At 48.6% G+C, this 16765-nt stretch overlaps 1 protein-coding gene across 2 annotated transcripts in view; it reads right to left on the bottom strand.

Moving 5' to 3' along the window:
- Window positions 1–12103: 12103 nt before the first annotated feature.
- RAB5B (RAB5B, member RAS oncogene family) overlaps window positions 12104–16765 on the bottom strand; it is a 44102-nt gene continuing 39440 nt past the window's right edge. For both annotated transcript variants that reach the window (XM_048488186.1, XM_048488187.1), the window contains exon 6: window positions 12104–15134. In XM_048488186.1, the coding sequence (XP_048344143.1) occupies window positions 15019–15134 (116 nt within the window). In that variant the 3' untranslated portion in view covers window positions 12104–15018. The remainder of the gene's footprint in view (window positions 15135–16765) is intronic.

Below are 16765 nucleotides of genomic sequence, written 5' to 3'. Positions count from 1 at the left end.
AGCGAGGCTCCTGAAACCGACTTCTGTGGGAATCGAACTCAGGTTGTGAGCTGAGCTTTGACTGCAGCATTGCAGCTTACCACTGTGCACCACTGGGCATTTAGGTGTCCGGTATTTTCTCTCTCTCTCTCGTTTCACCAGACAGTTCAAATACTGGACATCTGGCATGCCCACCACTCCACTGAGACCCCCTCCCCAGCCTTCACCCCATCTCTCCAGGAATTTCCCAACCCGGAGCTGGCAACCTTTGCCTTGCCTAGAAAAAAAAAGGGGCAGATTGATGGAATATTATTTACTTCCATGCCATGAAAAGCTTCTGTTGCCAGTTTCCACACTTTGAGCCTTTATTTCTCTCCATACGTTTGGCATCCCTAGATCTAGTGCATAGGTGTCAAACTTGCATGATGCTGGCAGGGGATGATGGGAACTGTAGTCCATAACATCTGGAGGGCCGTGAGTTTGGCACCTGTGATCTAGTGGAAAAGACTGCCCAAATGGGGCTTGCTCCCAGGAACATTTTCTTAAGATTGTAGCTCCCGTCAGTCACATTTGGACTTCTAGACCAGAAATCACCCCTTACCACAGGTTTTTAAACTTCTTTGCTATAAAAGAAGCCTGAACCTACACTCTTGTACCAACCGAGAGATTTTACCTTGCCTTACCCTTCCTTGGTTTTCTCCTCCTAGAGCAGTGATGGCGATCCTTTTCGAGACCGAGTGCCCACACTGCAACCCCAAACCCACTTATTTATCACAAAGTGCCAACACAGCCATTTAACCTGAATACTGAGGTTTTAGTATAGAAAAAACGGTTGGGTCCAAGGCACGCATTACTCGGGAGTAAGCTTAGTGGTAGTCAGTGGCATTGCTTTGAAGCAACTGTGCAACACTTCGAACGGGTGAATCACGACCCTAGGAGGGTTTACTCAGAAGCAAGCCCCATTGCCAGCAACCAAGCTTACTCCCAGGTAAAGGATCATGCTTCAGTTCTTCCCATGAAAATCAGTGGGGTTTAACAGCGCTTAACAGGGTTACCTACAATGCTTCCCCAAAACTAGGTCTTAGGTTTAATGCTAATTATCTCCCTGAAATAATTACACTATTATCACATGACGAACTCTGTGCACTCATGCCCACAGAGAAGGCTCTGAGTGCCACCTCTGGCACCCGTGCCATAGGTTTACCACCACTGTCCTAGAGCCAGCGTGGTGTAGTGCTTAAGAGCGGCGGGCAATAATCTGGAGAACTGTGGATTCCCCACTCCTCCACCTGAGCAGCAGACTCTTAGCTGGTGAACTGGCTTTGCTTCCCTCATCCTCCGCATGAAGCTTGCTGAGTGACCTTGGGCCATTCAGGGTTCTTTCAGAACTCTCTCGGCCCCACTTACCTGAACAAGGTGTCTGTTGTGGGGAGAGGAAGGGAAAGGAGTTAAGTTGCCTTAAGTCTCCTTAAATTTCGTCTGGTGAAATACTGGGAAGAGGGGTCTTGAGGAGAGTTGATCTAGCCCCGTGGTGGCGAACCTTTGGCACTCCAGATGTTATGGACTACAATTCCTATCAGCCCCTGCCAGCATGGCCAATTGGACATGCTGGCGGAACTAAATGAGTATGAAGTCCATAACATCCTGAGTGCAAGAACCGCTACTGAAACCCATTGAGAAATACCCATTGAGTAGAGGTTTGCCAGTGGTTGTTCAAAGGTTGTGAATATATTATTATTATTATTATTATTATTATTTATTAAACTTGCTATACCGCCCTATCGAGGAGAATCAGGCGATCGAACAACTATAAAGTCCTTAAAAAACATAAAATCTTAAAACAGGTACATTCTACAATAGGGCCCTTGAGACCCACTTATACCACCCTCTTCCAAAATGAGGAGGGTCCCAATGATGTTAGGGGACCCTACTAGCGGAGAGGCATTATAAATGACTGGACTCTCCAAAGGCCCGGTGGAATAATTGGTTTACAGGCCCTGCGGAACTCTCAAGGTCCCGCCCAGGGTGCTGGTGGTAATGTGTTCCACCAGGCGATTGCCAGGGCTGTGAAGGCCCTGGCCGATGATGAAGACCAGCAGCGTCATCAAGGGGCCAAGGGATCTCCAGCAGGTCGCCTCTGCTGATGCGCAGAGGGCTGAGCGAGACATGGGGTATCACGGTCGAAAGATACGAGGTCCGGGCGGCGTAAGGCCTTAAAGGTCAACACCACACCGCCGAACATGATTGAAGATTACGATAGGTAACCAATGCGAAGGCGGCGCCAGCACAGGGGAGATGTGATTTCACGAAAGGCACCCCTGTGAGCAACGAGACGCCATGTTGGATAATTTCAGTTTCGGATCAGGCATAAAGAAGGCGTGTAGAAGCGAGTTACAATAATAGTCCAGTCTGGAGGTGACCGTTGCATGGATCACAGTGGCTAAGAGTCAGTGTTGGAGAGAAGGGGCCAGCCGGCGGGCCTGTCGAAGATGGAAAACATAACCCGAGGTTATATGGGTACCTGGGTCTCCATTGAAGAGCGGGTAGGTGGACCCCAGGCTCTTGAGAAGCAGGAGGTCGGTGCCAATATGGCCCCCTCCCACACCCGGCGACACAAATCCCCAATCTCACCCCTGCATTGGCAAAGGATCCTCCGTCTTCGATGGATTAAGTTTTAACCTGCTCTGTTGTAACCAATGGCGACCGCCTCCAAACATTGCTGTAGAGCTGCGGGGCAGCGGCAGCTCCCCCACCTCCATCAACAGAATGAGCTGAGTGTCATCGGCGTACTGATGTAGATCAGCCCAAAGCTCATTACCAGCGCTGAGCAAGTGGTGCATATAGATGTTAAATAACAGTGGGGACAGCAATGCCCCTGGGCCGCGCAATGAGCGGGCACCTCCGGAAGCTTTTGTCCCCACCACGCCGACTTCGCCCCGGAGAGCAGGCAATCCACTGAAGGACAGTGCAGACGGAAGCGGCCAGGCGGTGGGTCAAAAGGTGGAAATCGACCATATCAGCGCTGCGGTGAGATCTAACAACACCAGCAGCGCCCGATGCTTTCGGTCTAGCTGCATCACGGGCATTATCGTGACAGCGAGGAGAACGTCTCCGTCCATGCCAGCTGCGAGCGGACTGGAAGGGATGAAAGGCGATGTGTCATCCAGAAAGCCCTGAAGCTGCTCCAACACCACTCTCTCAATTACCTTCCCCAGAAATAGAAAGATTGAGGCGAGTAATAGGGCCAGATCTCCAGGATCTAAGGATGGTCTTTTCAAGAGCGGGCGGACCACGCCTCCTTCAACCCATCTGGAAAGACTCCTTGCTCAAGGGAGTCATTGATGATCTTCAACAGATGGGGTCGTAACTCCTCCCGACACGATTTAATCAGTCAGGAAGGGCACGGATCCAGAGGACAGGTAGTAGGTCTAACAGCAGCCAGGGCCCTGTCAACAGCGGCTTCAGAGAGCAGGGAAAACTGGGCCAAACTAGGGCCTGAAGACGGCAAGGGAGCCTCCAGTTCGCTCATTGTAGTTAAGGTGGCCGGAAGGTCCTGGCGGAGCGACGCGACTTTATCTGCGAAAAAGCTCATAAAAGCCTCACAGCTAACAACCAATCCATGATTTGTAGAACCCTCTGATAAAGAGGTCAAAGATCGAATTATCCTGAATAATTGTGCCGGGCGAGAGCCAGCACATGGGAAAGAGGAGCGGAAGAAGGCCCTCTTCGCCTCCTGATCTCATAGGCTTTTATAAACGTCCTATAAGATGTTCGCTCAGCTTCGTCACGAGATTCCCTCCACACTGGCTCACTAGACGTCTGAGCACCCGTTTCATGTGGCGAAGCTCCTCCGTATACCACGGAGCCTGCCTTGAGCGGGGGCGCAGAGGACGCCGGGGAGCAACAGTCTCGATGGCATCAGAGAGGCGGGAGTTCCAATCCTCCACCTGCTCATCGAGTGTGCCGGCAGGTTCAGGGTCCCGCAGAGCATTCAGGAAACCAATTGGATCCATATATATGGCTTGATAGGTGTTTGGGAGTTTCAGGAACCCTAAATAGTCACATGTCTGGCAATGGGAGATGTGGTTGGGCCAGATGGTGCAGCAGGAAAACATGGGCGTGACTCCTTCCGGCCCCCCCTCCCTCAGAAATCCTGCTAGATGCATCAACAAGCCTTTTAGACCTAACTCTGCTATTGCTGCATTCCAGCGTAGTCCAAGGGAAAATGGTGAACTGGTCAGTTTCACAGGGAACTGGCTGGGACAGGGCCTGGCCAATCTCTCCCAACCATGCTTAGCTATTTCCTCAGTTCAGCATAAGCTAGGCTCAGCACAGAGACATATCTAGGGAAAATGGAGCCTGGTGCAAAATCTGTGTGTTGCTGCCCCCCCATGTTCGTTTGTGTTTTTTGTATTTTTTAGTGTTTTTTCAGTTTTTGACCTACAGGGGGCACAGTTTTTAGGCTAGCAGCATACAAATTTCAGAGTACCTTTAGGAGACTATCCTGATGATACCACCCAGGTTTGGTGAAGTTCGGTTCAGGGAGTCCAAAGTTATGGACTCTCAAAGGTGTAGCCCCCATCTCCTATTAGCTCCCATTGGAAACAATGGGGGATGGGGGCACCCCCTTTGGGAGTCCATAACTTTGGACCCCCTGAACCAAACCTCACCTAACTTGGGTGGTATCATCAGGAAAGTCCCCTGAAAACACCCTGAAATTTTGGTGCTGCTAGCCTAAAAGCTGCACCCCCTGCAGGCCACAAACTGGAAAACACTAAAAAATACAAAAAACAAACCTGAAATTTTTGCTGCTGGCAATGCAATTCGGCCCCCTTGTAGCTATGCCTCTGGCTCAGCAAGCAAGGATTGGAAACTGCTAATGATCTACCTTAGTTTTAATCACCCTTTCTGGGTGTTGTGGTTGTTCCAGCCGAGGCTTACAGGACAGAATAAGAATTATTTTGGGTATGTCCACTCCCCCTGCTGCCGCCATACCTGAACAGATGGAGGTAATTTCAGACCGGGTGGTGAGGTCCCGAGGAAGGTGACTCCCACCAAGGAAACAGGAAGTTGAAAGTAAAATTCTTCCTGCCTCCCTATTGGAAGGAGTGGGAATTGCCTATTTGCAAGATGTCTTCCTGCCTCAGCGGAGAACTTAAATTTGAAAGAACAAAAGAAGAGTCCTGCCTGATCAAACCAGCAGTTCATCTAGTTCCGTATCATTTTTAATAGAACAGCCAACCATTTGCCATGGATGGCCAAACAAACAGGGCATGAAGACTCAGGTTTCCCTCCGATGTTGCCTACCAGCACTGTTACTCGGTTGTCTTCCTTTAATCATCATGACTTGCCTTCACCATTGATTTCCCTCTCTTCTGGGAATACCAGCCCACCAACTCCTAGTGAATCTCACAATTTAATTACCTTATATACTCGTGTATAAGTCTACTTTTTCAGCACATTTTTTGCGCTGAAAAAGCCCCCCCTGAATTATACGCGAGTGAGGGTCCCATTTCATTCTTGTGTGGCGTTCCCTCCTCTCCCGTCTTCGCTCTCTCCTGCCTTCTTCTTTGCCTTCCCCCTTTCAACTGCTTTCTCCTTCTCTGCTTTGCTCTCCTCTGCCTTCTTCTCTGCCTCCCCTTTCAGCCGCTTTCTCAGCCTCTTTCTCTGCTTTTTTCTCGACGGCGGCTGGCCCCTGGCTCTCGGCGGGTGACAGCCAGTCGACTTGGGTGAGCTGGACAAGCTGTGGGATGGAGAGGTCGGTGGCAGAGACCCCCAAATGGCCCGACCATATCTATTTTTATTTTTGAAATTTACCAGTTGCTGCTGCATTTCCCACCCTAGACTTATACTCGAGTTAATAAGTTTTCCCAGTTTTTTGTGGTAAAATTAGGTGCCTTGACTTATATTCGGGTCGACTTATACACGATTATATACGGTATTCATTTTAGTTAACATATTAGTGACCACATCTGCAGCAGCTCACATGCTAGATGTGGTTTTCTGGCATGAGCCAAGAGTCTGATGGTAAAGAAGAGTTGAGCTTAGACCCTGCTGTTCTCTACCACAAGGAGTCTAAAAGCGGCTTATGACTCCTTCCCTTCGCTTCCCCACCTTGTGAGGCAGGTGGGGCTGAGAGAGTCCAGAGAGAACTGTGACTAGGCCCAGATCACCCAGCAGACGTCATGCATAAAACCACAGAAACAAATCCAGTTTACCAGATAAGAGTCTGCCGCTCATGCGGAGGAGTGGGGAATCAAACACGGTTCTCCAGATTAGAGCGAGTCCCTCTTGACCAGTACACCATGCTGGCTCTCTTGTTGCAAGAACCTACCATTTTCTCAATGTGTGCGGAACAGATTATTCCCATTGATACGGCTCTTGCCAGTCAGTGGAATTCTGAAATTACCTGGGTGGTCAGCAAGTTTGCTTTCAAGTTACACTTCCACCTACTAGAACCTACTCAGCTCCTCGATTTATTGAGGATTTGGGAGAGAGAGACAATAAAACTGGTGAGTTTGAGCACAAGGCCAAGGCAGGCAGCACAGTCTGAGATGACCAAACACAGGTTAGAGCTCAGCTTCACTCGTGGTGATGCCAGAGAAGCTCAGTCACTTCTCTGCTGTCGTCACTCTGCAAAGGCACCCAGCAGACCTTTGCTGAATGTTTTTTAAAAGAACACGTTGGGTCCCCAGAAGGATAACAGAGTATCTTGAGCCACTTGTTTGCCAGCATGGTTGCCCACCTTTACTTCAGCTTTACTAGTTTAGCAGGACAACTTCAAAATGCTGACAGAGGATAGCTAAGGCAGAGAGATATATTTCAGGTGGTAGGGCCCAAGGCTATGGCCAGTTCATCTAGAGAAGTCCTAGGAGTCTACCACCCATGTACTCAACCTTTCCCCATGTTGGCTTATTATAGAGCTTGCTGGAGGCATGAGACTATGTAGGTCCTGGCAGAATATGGCGAAGAAGAAGAAGAAGAAAAAGAAGAAGAAGAAGAAGAGTTTGGATTTATATCCCCCCTTTCTCTCCTGCAGGAGACTCAAAGGGGCTTACAATCTCCTTGCCCTTCCCCCCTCACAACAAACACCCTGTGAGGTAGGTGGGGCTGAGAGAGCTCCGAGAAGCTGTGACTAGCCCAAGGTCACCCAGCTGGCGTGTGTGGGGGCGTACAGGCTAATCTGAATTCCCCAGATAAGCCTCCACAGCTCAGGCGGCAGAGCTGGGAATCAAACCCGGTTCCTCCAGATTAGATACACGAGCTCTTAACCTCCTACGCCACTAACTGACTGGCAGGAAGGTGGCAAAGTTGAGGCTCCCCTTAAGAAGTCTTCCCCTGCTGTTAAGAAGTCTTCCTGGGGCTTACATGAGACTGTTGTGGAGTGTCAAAATCACTCTTCGTGCCTACGATGAATTACTTCCAGGAGAAAATGGTATCTAGAACCATTTAAATGAAGTTTCCAGCCAGGTTTTGGCATTGACACTTTGTTGGTCACCATTATTGATGGAACTTTGGCAGGAAAATACCCTGTTCTTTCTCCTGGGCCTTTTAACAACTTTGGATACCCTCATCCACAGTACCCTTGTTAACTGGTAGGAGAAAGAAGAGGGACACCATATCAGTAAATGTATTTTTAACTGTTAAGTATTCCAGGTAGAGTTAGGACACTAGGGCACATGATAACTTTCCCCCCATGATAACCCAGGGCACAACGCCATGGTACTTGTGCCAGGGGACACAATAGAATTCCATTTGTCCTTCCCCTCCCTCGCATGCCACACCTCCCTCCCTCCCTCCCTCCCCTCCCTTGCATGCCACCCTTCCCTTCCCTCTCCCTCCGCTAGGGTGGGTGGGCCATGTCCAGATGCCGGGCCTCCCTCCCCTCCCCTGCATGCCTCACTGCAGCTACAAGGAACCACTGGTAACATTTGGCCAGAGATAAGGAGTGGGGTATCACCAATAAACATATGATGCACAATTACAATTGGCTGAGCAGGTACTTGGGAGTCAGTAGTGAACTGAATCAGGGTCAATAACTCAAAGCCAACTGAGGATCCAGGCAAGATTGGGATATTGGTCTAACCAGGGAATGAAGATAGACTGTCTCAAGGTTTGCAGCTTAAAATTAGCCATGTTTGCCCGGAACATACCAAACCTTACACAGTGGAAGCTGGGTCATCCCTCGCCTACAGAGAAATAGATATGAGCTATCCCAGCTTTCTCATCTGTCGTATAGAACCAGGCTCCCATTGTGGCACGCAACAGTGGAACACTGGCATGAGGAGCAACACTTTGAAACCAGTGCACTAAGAGTGATTTTTTGAAAATTTACATGACAGGTTCAGTATTAGATAAACAAAATTACTCCAGTGAACTTATGCAAATATGCGGTAAGTCTGCTGGCTAGAGGCCCACTCCTGCCCCTTTTGGGGATGGGGTGGAAAGAGAAGTGAAAAGGATTCTGAAGCATCCAAAAGAGGAAGAATGCTCACTAGTGTCCTCTAGAGGCTACTTTGCAAATATCCAGCCACACCCATTTATTAAATAAGGAATAAAGCAAGTGAACAACATATTTAAGCAGACAGCAATTTATCCCATTAGCTGTATCACTTGCTTTATTTCTTAGGCCAAGCACTTGGATTTAAATAGATCAGAAGCACCAATCAGAAGCAGAAGAATCAAGGATAATGTGGCCTAGCTATAAAATACAGTCTAGGACAGTTTGTGTTTCAGCTCAAACTCTACAGTGTAAAGACCACTTCTAATGGCAAACTGGCGATCAAGACACAGGAATAAGCAATGTTGCTTGCAGGGGTCTCATGTAGTAGCTAGTGAAGACCCCTCCTCCCCAAGCTAGGACAAGATTGCCTTTTACAAAAGCGTGAGAGAACAAAAGGTTAACAGCTTTCAGTAGGGACACAGGAATTTACCTCTGCAGATGAACTGAGCTCAATAGCCGCCTTGCAAATTTGACATTTGGGGGAGTATACGACAAAGATCATCTTAAGAAGGACCCCTACCTGTGGAGATATCCTTGTAGGGCAGTACGGTGAAAAACCTAATCACTGGGAGCTTTATTTACAGCCCAATCCACAGTGTGTGTGTGAGTGTGTGAAAGGAGTTGTGGAAGTGGCGGACCCCTACACCAGCAGAAATGCCCACCCTGGGGCACTTACCCTGGCAGAGGGGCAAATTTGCTGGCGGCGGCTGCCACAGCCTCCTGGAATGCCCTGATGTGGCACTGAGCACTGCGTCAACACCCCAGCGTCGCCACCAGCCCTGCCAGCGTAGTGGGGACATTCCAGAGGCAAAGCCAGGGGTGGAGCTAACATTAGTTGACTTCCACCCTAGAATTGTCTCTGGGACTGTGGCAGCCCGGGCCATGGACTTAAGCCACCCTTTTGGGTGGCATAACCCCACTGAACCCAACGGAGAGCTTTTCAGCGGCAGGGAAGCTTTTTTCCTGGCTGCAGAAAAGCCCTCTGGAGGCGGCAGGGCGACATCGCTGTCTCCGGCTGCCCCGGGGCTCAGGATTGGGCTGTTAGTTTGTTTGCCACCACCTCAGAAGCTTAGAATTCTTACCAACAAACAGTGAGCAGTCATCATCCACTCTTCAGCTAGCTGGCTGCTATGTAATTATCTCTGGTAGTATTTTATATGCTTGGGGTGCTGTGTGGTTTCCGGGCTGTATGGCCGTGTTCTAGCAGCATTCTCTCCTGACGTTTCGCCTGCATCTGTGGCAGGGGCGTAATGCCCATTGGGCAAGGTGAGCAGCTGCCCAGGGCACCACCTTGTGAGGGGCATCAAAATGCAGGGTTCGTTTTTGGATATTTTTTAGTGGTTTTCCATTTTTGGCCTGCAGGGAGCGCAGTTTTTAGGCTAGCAGCACCAAAATTTCAGCCTATCATTAGGAGACTGTCCCTATGCTACCCCCCCCCCAAGTTTGGTGAGGTTTGGTTCAGGGAGTCCAAAGTTATGGACTCCCAAAGGGGGTGCCCCATCCCCCATTGTTTCCAATGGGAGCTAATAGGAGATGGGGGCCTCAGTTTTGAGGGTCCATAACTTTGGCCCCCCCTGAACCAAACTGCACCAAACTTGGGGGGTATCATTAGGGCAGTCTCCTGATGAGCCCATGAAAGTTTTGAGACTGTGCCTTCAGAAATGTGCCCCCCAGCCTGAAACCCCCATTGACAGCAATGCAGAAAACTCAATGCAGAACAAAGATTCTTGGGCAAATTTCTGGAATGTTCCTGCAAGGGGTGCATTTTTGGATGTATTGGCAACACAATTTCCAGGGTACATCATCTGGGAGACTATCATGATATGGCACCCCAAGTTTGGTGCCAGTTTGGTTCAAGAGGGTCCAAAGTTATGGACCATTACTCAAAAGGGTAACCCATCTTTTATCTTAACTGCAAAATGAATGGGGGGATGGGGCACCCCCTTTGAGGGTCCATAACTTTGGACCCCTAAACCAAACTACACCAAGCAGGAATTTATCAGAGACAGTTTCCAGATGATACCCCTAGAAATGGTGCCAGATCCCCAGCTCAAAAATGCTGCCTGCAGGAACATCCCCGAAAATTTGCCCAAAGGAATCTTTGTTCTGCATTGAGTTTCTGCCTGTATTATGTCAATGGGGAGGTTCGGGGAGTGAGGGTGGGGCACATTTCATGAGAGGCACAGTCTCAAAACGTTCAGGATCTCATCAGGGGAGACTGCCACTGATGATACCACGCCAGGTTTTGGTAAAGATTTGGGTTTCGAAATGAGCCGGGCCAAGAGTGCTATGGACCCCTCAAAACTGAAGCCCTCATCTCCTATTAGCTCCCATTGGAAACAATGGGGGATGGGGCACCCCCTTTGGGAGTCCATAACTTTGGACTCCTGGGACTGAACCAAACTTCCTCACCAAAAGCTTGGGGGGAATAGCTTATAAGGACAGTCTCCTGATGATGCGGCTGAAATTGTGGTGCTGCTATGTAAAAATGCACCCTGCGAGGCTACCAATGTCCTAGGTGCAAAAAAAAATTGGCTGGTGAAGTGAGTGGAGTGGCAGCTTCCATTGGTGGGTGGCGTAGGCATCCAACTCAGGTTTTGCCCAGGGCTACAGTTTGCCTCGTTACACCCCTGATCTGTGGCTTGCATCTTCAGAGGATCCTCTGAAGATGCCAGCCACAGAGGCAGGCGAAATGTCAGAAGAGAATGCTGCTAGAACACAGCCATACAGCCCAGAAACCACACAGCACCCCAGTGATTCCGGCCGTGAAAGCCTTCGACAATACATTTTACGTGCTTATTTACTATTTCACACATTGTACCTTTTCATTGAAGATTTCACTAGGAGCTCTAACCATTTCAGCACTCTATGAAACTCTTTTCAAGACTGCAATTATCAGGGTCTCTCCCTACCCCAGTGAATTTTCTCATTTGAAAATTTCCATACCACTAGCAGCAAGGAACTTCCCCCATGATAACCCTACAGCGAAAATCCCATTTTTGTAGGAAAAAATCCCGAAGAAACCCTTTGGCGAGTTATCTCAATCAAGGACCAAAATAGATTATACTCACTTGATCTTAATAAGCTAGAGCGATCATATAACTCCAAGCATCTTATCCTAAGCAACTTGCTCCATTTATTAACTGAATCATTGTTCTATCTGGCTTTAAACAGGAGCCAAGCCATTTCTAAATTCAATTTGTCCAGTGTTGTACTTTCTAGAGTTGGTTATTCTGCTAGTCCCTAGTGTAAGGAGAATTTCAACACAGGCATTGCTCAAGGCATGCATCTTTTCCCGCCCCAAGTGCTTTAGAATTTCTCCTCCTATCCCACTGCAAGGATATTAAGTACCGACTTTCATGTTAACCCTACAGAATATGAACCCCTAAATGCACCACAAGAGCTAGAGGTACCGATTGAAATTCTGTCTGCTAGGCAGCTGGGTGGGAAGGGAACACACCTTTTACTGAGGCACCCCAGATGGCCCATCTATATGGTTAGACTGCCTTAGTATCATCCCTCTCACCCTGCAAAAGGTCATTCGACATCGGTCAATCACACCATACTTCTATTTTCTCAGTTACTTATCTCAAGTCACAATAAAACAGCAAGTTCATCTAATACACTGATTTTTTTGTTTGTTTACTTACATTAAATACACTGGTAAATCAGCAGTTGAATTCTGTTACCATGATTGTTATTTTAAATGTAGCGTAAGAGCTTCTTCAAAAGCAAAAAAAGAACAAAACCTGATCAGAAGAAAAAGTTTTTTGTTGATGTTGTTTTTAGAGAAAAAGCTGCAGTGTCCTAACTTGGTCCAGGATCTAACTAGGAAGCAGGACACGAAAAGTTGGTGAGCGCTAACCGGAGAAAAAAGCACATTTTAAATGCAGGGTCTCGTTTTGTGTTGCCACAAGCTGAGAGCAAAACCCCCCTAGCTTCTTCGGGTTGCAAGAGGTCATGCTTATTTCCCAGTTCTGGGTTCTCCGAAGTGGTTATACCACATTATGTAGGCATAACAACACGTTTTCAGTTAATGCAACTAAAGAGGCAAGGTTCCGCTACAGGATTCTCTCCCCTAGAGCCCTGCGCTATGAGTCAACTTGAGCCGCAGCACTTGAAACGAGCACCAGGAAAATCCTGGTGAGATGTAATCAAGGGCACATCTACAACTCCAGCCCAATTTGCTCCGGCCTAAGCCCATTGATTTCTGAACGTAAAACTGATTTCAATGGACTTATTCTGGAGTAACTGTCCCCAGATATGCATGGCCAGCCTACGCCATCACCAAAGCCTCATCCACTGTGATGAGGAGCCTCCCGAGTCAATTCGATTGCAAGCTCATGAACAAACATGTCCGGACACCTATTGCTCAAAGTCATCTTAGCTTTTGAATATTCTTGTTTTGAGCAGGCAAGTCAGTCCAGCTCCTCCTTTAGATGCTTCTGACTGAATGCGGCCACCACCAGAAAGCCACTTTAAAAAGCGGGCTATCCTTCCTCATCCCTATAGCAATTCAGGAACTACACAGTTCCCAGGTTGGCCTGCGGGGGCAGTCAGGTGGTGCTAAACCTGAAGTGTGTATACCTTGCTTGGATAGAGATCAAGTGCGCAGATGAATAGGTACTGACAGGTAGAGAAGTGTACAGGTGCAAATCATGTGTATAAGTGTTTAAAACCGCGCTAGAGAGACGAAGAAGGGTGTGTGTGTACACATTTGAGCATGATGCAGTCCAAATGGTGCTTGTCAGCACTCAATTATAGGGGCAGGCAACTGTGAGAGGTCTTCCTCACCAGAACATCCCCTGTGAAGGCCAGTGCTTAGAAGAGGGACCGTTTCCGAAAGACCGTGGACTGCCAGCTGTCCAAAGAGCAAGAGGCAGGTGAGAGAGCAGCATGCTCAGCCCTACAGATTAGCTACACCTACAGCTAAATTTTAAAAGCTATTACTTTGTTTAGCTAATAGCTGGGGAGTAAAAAAAAAATTTCTCACCCCCATGCTCCACCCTGGAATTTTTACATAGAAATTTGTGCTGTACTTTTTACAGGGGAAAAGGAACACGACAGGGATGAGTTACGTTTAATCGAAACAGTCTTCTCAAGTTTATACAGCCCTTCGGGTATGGATGGGACCGAACTGCTCCGCCAATCCAGATTGCGATCTCTCAATGCTGTTACGCAGGGCAAGACGAATTTTGTACGCAAGGGAATTCTAGGAGGTTGGCAGGGGGAAATCACAAGGCAAGCCGGGTGCTCACTGGAAGGGAGATGGACGCAGAAAATACAGTACTGGTCCTGCTAGCATATCTTGCCCCGTTTGCGTGCGGTCTTGGTCCTCCCTCTCCCCTTAGCCAAAACCTTTGGTTAAGTCCACACTAATCTCAACCGTTAGGCTTGTCCCGGATTTGCAAAACGATGCAGTGATCCTTCTCCTTTTTGGCAACTTAGAACAAAATTCTATTAATGGACAGTGCTGTGAATGCGGTATATTACAGCCAGGTGAAGGCTTAGTTGGTAGAACTGTGACAGGCTCCTCCCTACTGTAGGCCAAGGGAATTAAAAGAGTTTTGCGCTTCCCTCCTTCAGCTAGCTGCTCCTTCCGGCTTTGAGAAGGACAGAGTGTCCCAAAATGAGGCCGCCTGAGTGCTGAAATGCAGGCTGCAGAAAATAACCTCAATGTCAGCGGGAGAGGAGACACACACTGGGGACTTCAGCTGTGCAGGCCGATGTGGACGCTCCACATACAAATCTCATCTCCCTCACCTGTCCTGCCCAGTGGAACTTCTAAGGCAACAATCAAGTGCTATCAGAGGATTTGGGAAAGCAGTTTCATACTCCCTATGCAAACACATGATCCTTGTGTTCACACAGCTGAGTCCTAGGGCCACATTTATGTCACAGCGAGAGTTCAGATACCTCCTCCCTCTCCAGACTGCCCTAGGGTGGGTGGGACGGACACTTAAGGACACTGCAGCTTTTCTGAACAATGAAGACAGGAAATAAAAATGAACTCTTGAGAGGATCTCCTCAAAAAGCATTTTCTGAGGAAACCCATTAACCTTGCTCTTAAAAATGAATCGACAAGAAATAAGTTTCCCCTCACCTTTGACCCGCCCCCACAGCACAGAACAAAAGAAAGGGAGGTAGAGGTAGAGAGGGTAAGTTATGGGACCGAGAGTACATTTTATCGAGGTTGGGGGAGGAGAGATGGAAGAAGGAATACTATCTGGGAGAAAACAGTAGGAGAATCCAAGTAAGTAGGCAGCTATTTGCACCTATAATACAAAGTGAAGAAGAGTTTCTTTTGGAAGTTAAGTCCCCGGTCGGTCTATCTCCGCTTTCCTTGGGGTAGTGGTAACAGACGTCTGGTGGTAGTTTCTGAAGCATTAGAAGTGCAGTTAAACGGAGCTCTCGGGAGAAGGAAGGGGGCCGGCTTCCAAGTGTGCCAATGCTGTTATTGGAGGTGAGGTGTGGTGGAGTGGGGTGGGAATGGAGGTTATATCTTATCTCTCGCTGGCTGCTCTCAATGCCACCATTTAGTTGCTACAACACTGGCTCTTGTTCTGCTGGGACTGCTCGTGAAGATCCACACCTCGATTCCGACCGACGGCACCCCCTGTGCTCTGGGGCTCGCTCTTTGGCAGCTTTTTAGCTGGAAAGAAAAGAAGAGACTCAGCATGCAGGTGGGCGAATGGCTAGCTCCTCGTTTAACCCCCAAAGGAGGCTCAACTGAAAGACAAAATTCTGCAGTAGAGTTTAGAACTGGTTTAAGCAAGGCATTTGGTTTTCAGATTCCCTCCCTTCCCTTGCATGCCACCCCTCACTCCCTTCCCTCCCCTTGCATGCCACCCCTCCCTCCTCTCCCTCTGCTAGGGTGGGTGGGCCATTTCCAGATGCCGGGGCCCCTCCCCCTCCCTTGTTTGTTTCCATTTCTTCCTACATGGCACCATTGACCATCCTCAAATACGCCTTGAATGATTATAGCTAGTAGCTAAAACAACGGAGTCCACTCACTGCATGACATTTGACATGAACCACGGGTGACATAAAGAGGTCAAAACCGTACAGAAAGCAGTAATTTCCAGAAGACAGTTCAATCGTTGGACGTTCTAACAATGGTCTTTCATTTCTTTCAGTGGTGATTTTGACGGTGCTTGGGCATGAAGAAACTCCCTGATTTCACCTATTCTGAATGATTCAAAGACTTGGCTTTCCAACCTGCCTCTTCTGTTAAGAGCCTGGGAATAACTCTGGAGTCCTCTTTATCTATGGAGATCCAGGTTGCACACACAGCAAAGGTAGCCTTTTATCATCTTCGGCAAGCCAGGCAGTGGGCCCCTTACCTCTTTCGTACCGACCACGCCACAGTGATGGTCAGCTCCAGGCTAGACTACTGCACCTCACTGTACGTAGGCCTGCCCTTGAGACTGATCCAGAAACTAAAGCTGGTCCAACATGCAGTAAGTGGCAAGGCTCCTTTCTGGTGCTACAACGAGGGAGAACATTACTCCCATCCTGCACAGACTGCATTGGTTGCCGGTTGAATTCTGGATCAGATTCAAGGTGTTAGTTGACTTTTAGGGCCCTGAGTGGTCTGGGACCTTCAAATCTCAGGGTCTGTATTTCCCCATATTGGCTGCAGATGGCTTTACACTCCTCCGACATGAATGTCCCCGGCGCCAGGGATGTTAGGTTGGTCTCAACCAGAACCAGGGTTTCCTTGGCCCTGGTTCCAGCCTGGTGGACGTCTCCGTCAGCAGACACCAGGGCCCTGTGGGACTTTAATCAGGACCTGTAAGACAGAGGGGTTCCACAGGGCCTTTAATCAGGACCTGTAAGACAGAGGGGTACCACAGGACCTGTAAGACAGAGGGGTTCCACCGGGCCTTTGGTTGAGGCTACCTGCAATCCTATTCCAAGCTACCCACCTCCCACCATTATCAACCAACTTTTAAGGATGAACATCCTGTACAGGGAATTGTTATCCAGGTGTTGTCAGGAGGCCTGTTGTTTCAGGGATTAGCTTATGCTGCTTTCTGGATGCTGGGGGTGGAGGAATGGGTTAATTGCATTTCTAACTGACTTTTCTCTGTCTTCTGTATGATGTTATACTGTACCAGGTGCTGCCCAAGGTCAGTGCCTGGCTGTCTTCACTGTTATCTTTTTGCAGTCCTTTTGGGCGCGCATTCCCACGATGGGGGCGGGGGTGCACTTTGCTTTAATTATAGGGGTTTGTGCGGGCAGACCTCAGTTCTGGCATTGACCAGGGAAGATCTCATTACC

The sequence above is a fragment of the Sphaerodactylus townsendi genome, linkage group LG03, assembly GCF_021028975.2.
Source record: "Sphaerodactylus townsendi isolate TG3544 linkage group LG03, MPM_Stown_v2.3, whole genome shotgun sequence".
Classification (NCBI taxonomy): domain Eukaryota; kingdom Metazoa; phylum Chordata; class Lepidosauria; order Squamata; family Sphaerodactylidae; genus Sphaerodactylus; species Sphaerodactylus townsendi.
This window is presented reverse-complemented; position numbering and strand designations above follow the sequence as displayed.